The 10,351-nt window shown below is 38.9% G+C and overlaps 1 protein-coding gene across 2 annotated transcripts; it reads right to left on the bottom strand.

Annotated features, from left to right (window-relative positions):
- Positions 1–67: 67 nt before the first annotated feature.
- On the bottom strand, positions 68–7,507 carry litafd (LITAF domain containing). 2 transcript variants are annotated; one of them, XM_008288726.1, is made up of 5 exons: positions 7,435–7,507; positions 2,900–2,949; positions 2,664–2,762; positions 2,352–2,553; positions 68–1,058 (listed from the first exon to the last, which is right to left on the bottom strand). In XM_008288726.1, exons 2-5 carry the CDS (start codon positions 2,943–2,945, stop codon positions 941–943), a joined length of 465 nt encoding a protein of 154 aa, XP_008286948.1. In that variant the 5' UTR covers positions 2,946–2,949; positions 7,435–7,507; the 3' UTR covers positions 68–940. The 2 variants fall into 2 exon arrangements, with proteins under 2 accessions (XP_008286948.1, XP_008286949.1); XM_008288727.1 differs by having other exon boundaries at positions 2,664–2,759.
- Positions 7,508–10,351: the final 2,844 nt, after the last annotated feature.

Here is a 10,351-nt window from a genome sequence, read left to right as displayed (position 1 = left end):
GACAGGCTCATATACAGAACCGCTGATCTCTCAGAACAAGGGCAAGAAAACAGAATCACAGCACATGTAATCGTTATAATCTACTTTTATTAGAGAAATAGTGTTATGAAATAGCTCATAATGGTGAATAACAGAACATGAGGGGTGATGAACATTTTCTCTGCTTTCTCTCACACATTGTGGTCGTATTATGAAGCAGAAAGTTTTTTCCCCTCATTAAGTTTGAACAAAAGAGCAATCAGACAAAAAATATATTATTAAGGTTATTATATTATATAATTATAGCTTTATTTTGGCATCGTCCTTGGCAATGTTATGATGGAATGTTTGTTTCAGAGGAATTTTTCTTACTGAGAATACATAAATATTACAATAAATTAGCCGCATTGGTCTAATTTTACTGCAGGGAGTTTCATTTCTGACAAGCAGAAAACAAAGCCAACACAAATGTACTGTGCAATAACAGAAGATGAGCAAATATAACAGTGATTTTGCTCTCTGCTCTGGTTCATTGTGTTGGCTTGTGTCAGAGTGTTGGTATTTATTCAGAATGTTTAAATTTCACATGCACAATCCCTTCAGACATAAAGTATTTGTTAAAGTCTATATACAAGCCTTCATTGTTTTCAACATTATGTATGCAAAGGTTTATGAGTATAATGATATTCTAACAGTTCCAAAAAAAAAACAAAAACAAAAGTGCATGGGGTGCGCTTCAACTTGCCAGAGCTTTAAAAGTCAGCACATGACAACTCAACAACGCTCCCAGTCTGTTTGCTAATAATATAATTCAATGCAGAAAGTCATTCATGTTTGATTTTGCGGCGGCCAACACAATGAACCGTCCATAGAAATAATCTACATGTGAACTGTGGCCTCAGACGAAGGTCACAGGATGTGGTTTTATTTCTATGGATCCGTTTTTCTGCCCTCATGTCCGTCATTTACAGCATTTTTTCTTCTCAACGTGCAGCACCCTGTTGCAGCGGGGGCATGTGTGGTATGCATCCTTGAAGTGTTTCACGAAGAACGGAATCAGGCAGCAGCACAGGACCAACCTGCAACACACACAAACGAGAGTAAGCTTCAAGCAGCCACATATTTGTACTTGTTTAACTTGTATATTTGTACTGCTACATGAACTGGGGTTGTGTGACATGTTTGGCTAACTTTGGATGCCAAATAATGAGAATGTAAAATAATAAGCATGGATTGTATTTAAATTAGGCAAATTGAAAAATTACACCTGCAGTCTGTCTAACAGCCAGCAGGGGGCGACTTCTGCGGTTGTAAAAAGAAGTCTGATTGTATAGAAGTCTATGAGAAAATAGCTCTACTTCTCACCTGATTTGCTACCTTAGTAAACATTTTACTAATTAGTTTTCTAGTTTCAAGTCTTATTCAACACAGCATTTGGTTTATTTAGTAAATTATGATCCCATTTAAGGTCAAATAGAGCAGGGATTTTTTTCAGAACTATACACAGTTTATGATCAGAAGATAATGTTTTATTGCTTTATTGTATTGATAAATACACTCACAGCACTGTTAGTAAAGGTACTAGGGATGCATGGAAAAGAAATCTTGTATGAAATATAGATGTTATTTTTGGGGATTTTAGAAATAATATGTTCCAAACTTATATGATAAAATATAAAGCATTAAAAACAATAAAATCTTCCCCTTTTCTATATATTCATTACGAGTTTATAATGCTTCCTTAGTGATAGATTGTGTGGGTTTAATTCAGTGAAACACAACTGCATTTATACAACCATAAAATCCCAACTGTGTCTCAGAGCAATCACAAAACTGTCCTTTTTTCAGACCCTTGATTTGCATTACGAAAAAAGTGCAAAATTGTTTAATTACAAAGTAGTTTACTATATTAGTCAGCTTTATTTTTGGACCTTTTATCGCCTTTATGTCTCCTGGACTGTACATTTGTAGTCCTTTATTTGTTGCTTCACCTGTAGACAGAAAAACGAACCCCCATGATCCCTTAAACTATTTTCCTTTGTGTATTCAAAGCTGTCAATCTTTCAATCAAGTCTCATTTGTTACAAGTATGTAACATGTGCCCTTTGACTATTCAGACAAAATGGACAGTGTCCTCTTGCACACACCTTTAAAATTAACTTGAGCTGATATTAAATCCGGGAATACCCCAAACCCCCGGGGGGTAACTGTTATTTGTAGAATGAATTATTGCAAATTTGTTAGAGATTTTGCACCACTGAATCTCAGCTGCGATGATGTGGCCTTTTCTTGGGATGTAGATAACAGTCTGTTTCCCCCAAGAAACGTAATGCAACCCTGTCAATAGAACCAAATAAAAACCACACACTGACCCGCAGCAGATGAAGAGTAGGCACATCAGCCAGGCGTATGTCCCCGCTTTGTAGGTGACATTTGTCATGACCTGCTGCTGACAGGCGGTGCAGGTCGTCATGCCGGGGGAGTTTCCCAGCCCCGTTTCATAGCTCACAAACTTTCTTCTGCCGTCTCCAGAGTCTAAACCAGAACCCAGGCCTCCCCCTCCGCTGGTGTACACTGAGGGGAGGAAAGTGGAAGGTTAATCGACAACATTCTAGAATAAAACTGTGAACTAAAACTAGAATTTTAAAAAAAAACCCAAAACAAAACATGATATGTGAGAATACCTGGTGTGCCCTGAGAGGTGGAGACGTTTTCCTGTGTGGGAGGAGTGAAAGGGGTGTGGACGTGGTAAACCTTCACTGAATCTGCCGCCTGAGTTTCTACTGGACCAGATGAAGAAGAAGAAGAAGAAGAAGAAGAAAGAAAGACAGAGGAAAGGAGGAGAGACAGAAACAGCATTAATGAGTTAATGAGCCGGTGATGGAAATAGTGATGAGAGCATCTGTGTGTTTGGCCTCACGTGGTAAGATGTAGGGAGGAAGCTCTTTTTGTCCATCTGCGCTCATTGTGCTACAAAGAGAGAGAAGAAGCGTTATGAAAGGTGCCGTTAAGAGAAATGACACAGCTTCCACCCAGCAGATGGAGCCACAGCATTATCGTTTAAACAAAAAAAACCCACATCTGTCAGACTCCAATAAAGATGTCCGTCACCCCTAACTGACACATGTTCGGATGCTTGCTGTCAGCATCCTCGGTGAACGCCCGGGTGTGTCTGTTTGTTGGCATGTCTTAGGTGTGGTTCTTTGTTCACAAAGAAATGCTTGTTGAGGAGCAGCAGGAGGAAATCAGGTTGGCTAATTCTGCTCTCTCTCTTATGTCACTTCTCAAAACACATTTTTATCAGAGAGCTTCTCCTGATTTTATTTATGTTTTATGTTTTATGTTTTTTAGCTTCCTGCTTTGTGTGCTTTCTACTTTTGTGCGCTTATTGTATTTACATTTTTAATTTATTTTTATTGAAAATCACTTTGTATCATTTGTTTTGAAACATGCTCTATAAATAAAGTTTATCATTATTATTATTGTTTCTTTGTTTCATTTATTATGTTTAGATTATGATTCAGAAAAGTCATAATACATCCCAACTATTTCTATCATGGGGGAAGTTTAGTGATTTTTGTACCCTGAAAGGATGTCAAATTGTGATCTCAGGGATGTTACTGGCTTTAAGAGTGACTCTTGTGAAATTATTGTTAAATAATGATTCATAAAAATAGCTCCAGTTTCAATCACCTATATTCGACTGTAAAATTCTCACCTCACTATAGGGTTAAAGGAGCAGCCACACCTTAATTCAGTCCACACCAGCAGAAAAGAAATCCAGTATGAAGCTACTGTATGTAAATTACCTGCACATTACAGGGCAGAGGTCAGACATTTAATGTATGCTACATTCTCACGCCCAAACTACACTGACGGCTTTGACTCCGCTGACTGAATGAGTGAATGTCACCCACAAAGATAAGATTAAGTTAAATTTAAGCTCACATTGATGGTTTAATACGTGTTTAATATCAGTGTCCTGGCAGTTCAGAAGCTCTATAGTTTGTTTGGGATGTGACTATATTAAAAAATAATTTGTTTTTTGATCTGTCAACTACATGCGTCAGTGTGGAACACAATTTGAAGGGGTTTACGTCAGTACTGATATTTTCTGAGATTTTGCTGCCGTACCTCTTGAAAGGAAATACAGTTGAGTTTTTGCACTGTATACATAAACTGCTCGCACAGCTCCTCTTTATTCACGCTGTGATTAGTGTTCATCATAATCAAGCAGCTAATTTCTGCCTCTGCTGCTTTTAGGCCTTAAATATGCACATGACTCCACATCTACTGTTCTCCTATTGTCTCGGTTCTCTGGTTCTTTCCACATAAGCAAGCACAGAAGCGCACACGAGCATGACATGACATTCATTTTGTCTTTCAGACGCGCCCACACAAAATCACTCACAATACACTCCAGCTCGACTCTCATGCAACATCATGGACAACACAGTTTTTGCTTTTTCTCCTCATCAAGTTTCCATCACTTCGCTTACATTTGCAGGTAACTTACTTTAAACCAATCTTCAACTTGAAATGTAATTTACAATAAGGGGATTGTTTTTTTTTTTTACCCCAGAAGATAGAAAGATTCTCATTTATGTCCCGACAACATGAGCAATACAAGCACACACACAATCCGCCTCAGTATTCTGCTGGACGTTCCTCCCTTCATTCATTACATGCACTGAGGTGAAGCCGCAGTTCATCACTTGTTGCTGCGGTTTGGATTCACAGCAGATGATAGACTGCTTTGTCATTGTGTCACACACACACGCTGAGCCTGTATACACCCATATGTTGGTGCAGGAATGCGACCAAGCTGCATGCTTCCCTCTGTGTCACAGACTGAGGGTGTGTCGACCAAACCCACCGGTGATGAACTCACGCTGCAGACTTAAACTGCTGCCTTTTGCAAATCTACGCGTTGGCCGTCCGGCTAACTGGCTGAATGCCAACCAGTGTCTTTCATCTAAACTGTGCAAAACAGACACAATGTAAACTGAAATGCATAAAAGCTTAATTTTGCTATGTGGAAAAGTTTATTTCCTCTGCAGAGATGACTGTAAATGCTGATTTTGGATAACTGGTTTGTTTAACCTGTTGGCTTTGTTCCATTGTGAGCTAAACAGCTGGAAAGTTTGGGTGTGTTGGTTTCAGGTTTGTCAAGGAAACTGTCAGTTCTGCTATGTTTCCAGTACTGCTGTATTTTTTTTATTTTTCTTCCCGGTGGTGCACAAAAGCTTTACTTTGACTTGTTTATTTGTCTGAGTACGCGAGAAAATAACACTCAGAGGAGCATTGCATTTAGGCTACAGGCATGGTAGTGATGGTGCGTTCAAGAGCACTTGAAAAACTAAACTTATCTCGTAATAGTGCAATTGTAATTGGGTTTCTATTGCCATAAAACTATTCAATGAAAGACTAATGATAAAAAAAAAACATCACTACTATGTGAAGTGCAACGTGACAGCATATGTTGTGAATTTGCGCTATGTCCATAAAACTGAATGGAATAAGCAAATTCTAATTATCAATATAGACAGAGAGACAGACACGGGGATCCAGTGTCCAAATAGTTAAGAAGCTGATGTCTGACATGTGGCTGGTGATGGAGTCGGTGACTTCAGGGTGCGGCTTGAAAAAAAGTCCATCTTCCACATTGCAAAGATATTTTAAAACCACAGTGAGGAAAAGTTAGTGGCAACCGATCAAACAATGCATCTTTTGTAATAGCAGACTGGAGTAATGACTCTCTAATATTCTCTATACAGCTTTAAATTGAGGCAGGTGCCTGAGAGTGGATTCCCAGAGGGAGAAATGATGGAGACAGTTGGAGCAAAACTGGAACAGTAAATGAGCCACCGATCTTGTTGTTTAGACACTGAAAGCCAAATTCCTCCTTTCTAAACACTCTTTGGTTAAAAGGACCTGTGACATTCACCTGTGAGGTTTTTACATGATTATGTAATGAACTAATCAGACTGGTGGTAATTTCCTCTTTGGTTGAACCAGTTATTAGCACCATGCTGAGGTCAGTGAAACTCGCTGTTTCTGATGCAGCGTTAACACCCGTCGAAGGTGTGGCCGCACCGTGTGTGACATCTGTGCCGGCCAAACCTGACTTAGTCTTTATGCGAGAGAAAGAGTCTGTCTCCATGATGCATTTCAATGACCAGCTGAGGGAGGAGGAGTAGGAATGATCCAGTTTATCGTCACTTCAGTCACTATAATTTGCAGTCTGACCTGGTGTCTAATGTGCCAATCAGTGGAAACACTTACAAAACATCCCAGAGAACAAAGACAGATTCCTTGATGTTGTGTATTGTCCTCAAAACTGAATTATTCATAAGGTAGAAAACAGTTCTAACAAGTTAAAGCTAAAACTATGAAGGAAATTAAAGTTAAGTTGAAGTTAAAGCTAAGTTTGGTCCTTCTTTTTGACTGCATTGAATAAAAATGATCGAACATGTCAGATAAAACATGTTCTTTATGATTATAGATTAATGTTTTGTAAGCAAAAGTCAGTTCAATTGTTAAAATTTAGTTGTATTTCAGAGTGTGTTTGGACTTTTCGTCTGGTTTAATAAAAATGACAACATTTAATTCAGATCACGGAAACTGAACCATTTTAGTCTTTGGGTTTACTTTATCTAACAACTTTTCAATTTATTGTATTTTAGCTACTTATTTAGTTTACTTGTGTTTTTTGTGCATAAAACCTATTATTTGAGTATCATTATTTGTAAAAGTTATAGTCGCCTGGCTCGACAACTGCTCAGATTAACCAACAACGTATGTGCAAAAAAGAAAAATTCTGTTCTTGAACTTGTTCTACTGCAAAAACTTAGAACCTGTTAGAACTATTCATGCAACGATCTATTAACATTATGATCATCATGTTATTATACGGATTAGCTCAAGTTCACTACAATAATCTGTGACATGAAGAGATGATGAAGCAGACCCTGCCCCTTTAAAAATGTTAATTCTGTATGTTTTTACGCTAAAGTTAAGATCCAAATTCAGCTATATGTGTTCACTACTAAAGCTAGAAAAACCACAGTCACAGAACAAAGGCTGGATTCCTCTAAGCTGCACTTGTGGCTCTACAAATTGCCCCAAACCTCAAATTCCCATAAATAATACTAATAAAAAAAAAAGCAAACTGCAATAAACAGCACTAAACATCCGGTTAGAAAGTGTTTCTCCAGGCTCAAGCGACATTTGCTGTCACATTCCAACAGTAAAAAGATGGTTTATGTCGCAAGAGATTCATTAACGTGAGATAAAAAGTTAGAGCTGAGTATTGTCTGTTTACAATTAACCAACTTCTTCCTGTCCTGAACACTTCACATGCAACTTTTTCCTGTTTCAAAACCTCCTAATCTCTGTTAACACATAAAAATCAATTCCATCTACATGGTTGGTTTTAAATCCTGATAGTCTCACCTTGCTGGTGTGTTGCCGTCAGTACGCTGAGCTGTGAGATGCTGCCGATGTAGAGTCCAGACAGATTGTGGCTGAGTGGCTCACCTGTCTCACCTGTACCTGTACAAGTCTCTCCCCGCCCGCCCACAGCCCCGCCTTCGCCAACAAAGAAGCAGCGACAATGAGTCACTCGAGGGGTTTTGATGTAACTTTCAAAGCTCTTCTTTTTGACCTGTTCTTTGTTTCTCGGAGATTATTGAGGGAGTGTATCAGTGTGTGTGTCACATGCTTGGGAATAAAACTCGTTTCCCTTCCTGCGGCAAGTATTTTTCCCAAACACAACATCTTTATAGCACTCAAGTGTCGTTTTTGTGCTGGAACGTGACCGCCGACACGCTTGACAAATTTTTGCGCTCAAAGTTGTAAGAATTCAGAGTATGTTGCTGCTGTTGATGAGGCAGCACAATCAGCTTACCTACAATATTTGCTCCAAGGGGAATCACTGGGAACCATTTACACCTTTCAACCAATTACCTGCTAATGAATAGACAATTACACTAGTAAATTGGAATTTTTTTACAGGCTGTTTAATCAGTAACTGTGAAGAATCTAAGCATGATCACACACAAATGTCCTGAAACTAAATGGTGAATAGCATCTGGACACACAGTGAACCAAACAGACATTTAAGCAAGACTTTCTGCCAGTAAGGCCATTTAACGACTGGTATGTTGTTTCAAATAGAACCATCAGTGCTGTTTGAAATGTAAGTAAAGAATGAATCCTATGATAACAAATGTTGTTTAATATACACAGTTTAGCCACAATATTGATACCACTAGCAGGTGAATAACATTGATTGTCTCGTTACACTACTACCCATCAGGGGTTGGGGTATGTTTTTGTCTAAAACTGGACAAACGTAGGCCTCTGAGCAACTTTGACAAGGACCAGATTGTGATTGTGAGTCACAGCTTCTCTTCAACTGCAGGTCTTGTGTGGTTTGCTCCCAGTAAACAGTGGTTAGTATCTAGAAGGAAGGATTAAAGGTGAACTAATGACAGCGTCACAGCCACTTAAGGCTCATTGATGCAAGGTGGTGGTCCAAGCCCATGGAAATGACACTGTAGCACCAATTTTTGAAAACCTGGTGGCTTGTTTTAACATTGTGGCAGATATGTTACCAGCTTTGTTTCTCCTTTGCTTGCTGAATCAGGAACTCCAGAGCTGAAAAACAACTGGTTTAAATTGGAGATTCTGGGTATTCGCTTTTCCAATATCAGTCCCCAATGAGTACATTAAAAGTACAGCTACAGTCAACGGTTTTCAAAGATAACACAATCCTTCCCTCTAAAGGAGACCGTATGCTCTGTCGTAACTACTTGGTGGATGCTCCATTATCTTTGACATCAACTCAAATCCTTATTTTTCATGGTGTGCTGCATCCGACCATTTCTGGAACTTTCCGAAACAGTTTGATGTTTTGACTTTTTATTTATGGTGGGTAGAAACTTTCCACTTGTGTCCAGAGCTAATCAGGTAGTGGCTGCAGCCTTAGGTTTAACGAATGTTATGATCTTCTCATCAAACTGTTATGAAAGTGTGTTTTAATAGTGTATTTCCTGACACTAATTCATTACATAAACAGCATGTATTTCTGGGTCTACCATCCCAACTACATGGTATTATAAAAAAGCAAAAGCATCCTCGTGACCTATTGTGTTAGAAACTTGGCTTTCAGGGAGCTAAATCTGGCATGTAGGGCAGGTGGGGAGCGACAGTTGGGTTCATGCAGCTATAAACCTCATGTATAATCACTGGGCACACGTCTGGAGGATCCATGTGGCTTTATGCTACAGTTGGGTCATTTCTGCCAAATGTTTTCCCTCAAATGCTTCAAGAAGTAACAGTAAAACTCTAGAGACTGATTGTGTGAAAGGCCTGGATCATCTAGAACCAACCCTGTGTTTCCTCAGCTACAGGGAGTAAAGAGGATATGATATGATATGACAGCTGACCAAAATGCACCATTGTCGGTAACATTTAGAAAAATGTAGCTGCACGCATCAACAGAATATATACAGATATAACATCGGTCTAATTGTTTTTACACAGTTTAATGCAGACATGTTTAGCATTATACTTTGAAGCCTACCAATTACTCTTTCTAGCTTTCGAACACAATCATAAACACATGAATACACAAAGTCGTTACAGTATATAAAACTCCAGCTAATCTCCTCACATTGTTTACCATTGGTAGACAATAGGCTATTTGGAGGTGATGATGGATGTGGTGTTGAGACGTCTGGCTGTTAAAACTACACCCATTTTAATGGTTGATGGCACATTTACTATCGTTTTGCCTGAAACAACATGGACCGCCTATTAAAGTTCATTTGTAATTTACACTGCCTTTTCTTTTGAATTTCAGCTCAAAACGATGTCTGGGAAGCTTTGTATTTTCTTACATGCAGTCGGGAGCAGGCCAGTCGGGCCACATTTTTGCGCTGTTGGTCACTGGATCACACAGAGCCCTACTGGGGGTTGAGTTTCTCCTCTCGGCATACCTGACATGTACGCCAAGGGAGATCTGAAGCGATTTCCAGCATGTTTTTAGATTCTAACCGGTGATCTTAAAACCTGGAGAACATCTATGGAGGTCAATTACATCAACCCTACTGACGTTTTATCAGACAAATGTAGGACAAGTAAACATTCAAAATCCGGAACGTTGTACTTAGATTTTTTTCTTTGTAGTGACGATCGAAGATTAAATCTTGTCACAAATAAGTCCTGCTGAATTACAAGTAAATCTGTAGGGAAAATACATGACTGTAATGGTGACCAACAGTAGAAACTAAATTGTCAACATCAATGTTAAAAAGAGGGGAAACTCATATTACATAGAAAGATAATTGCAACACATTAATAAATC

Source organism: Stegastes partitus, unplaced genomic scaffold (genome assembly GCF_000690725.1).
Source record: "Stegastes partitus isolate 25-593 unplaced genomic scaffold, Stegastes_partitus-1.0.2 Scaffold572, whole genome shotgun sequence".
NCBI lineage: Eukaryota > Metazoa > Chordata > Actinopteri > Pomacentridae > Stegastes > Stegastes partitus.
This window is presented reverse-complemented; position numbering and strand designations above follow the sequence as displayed.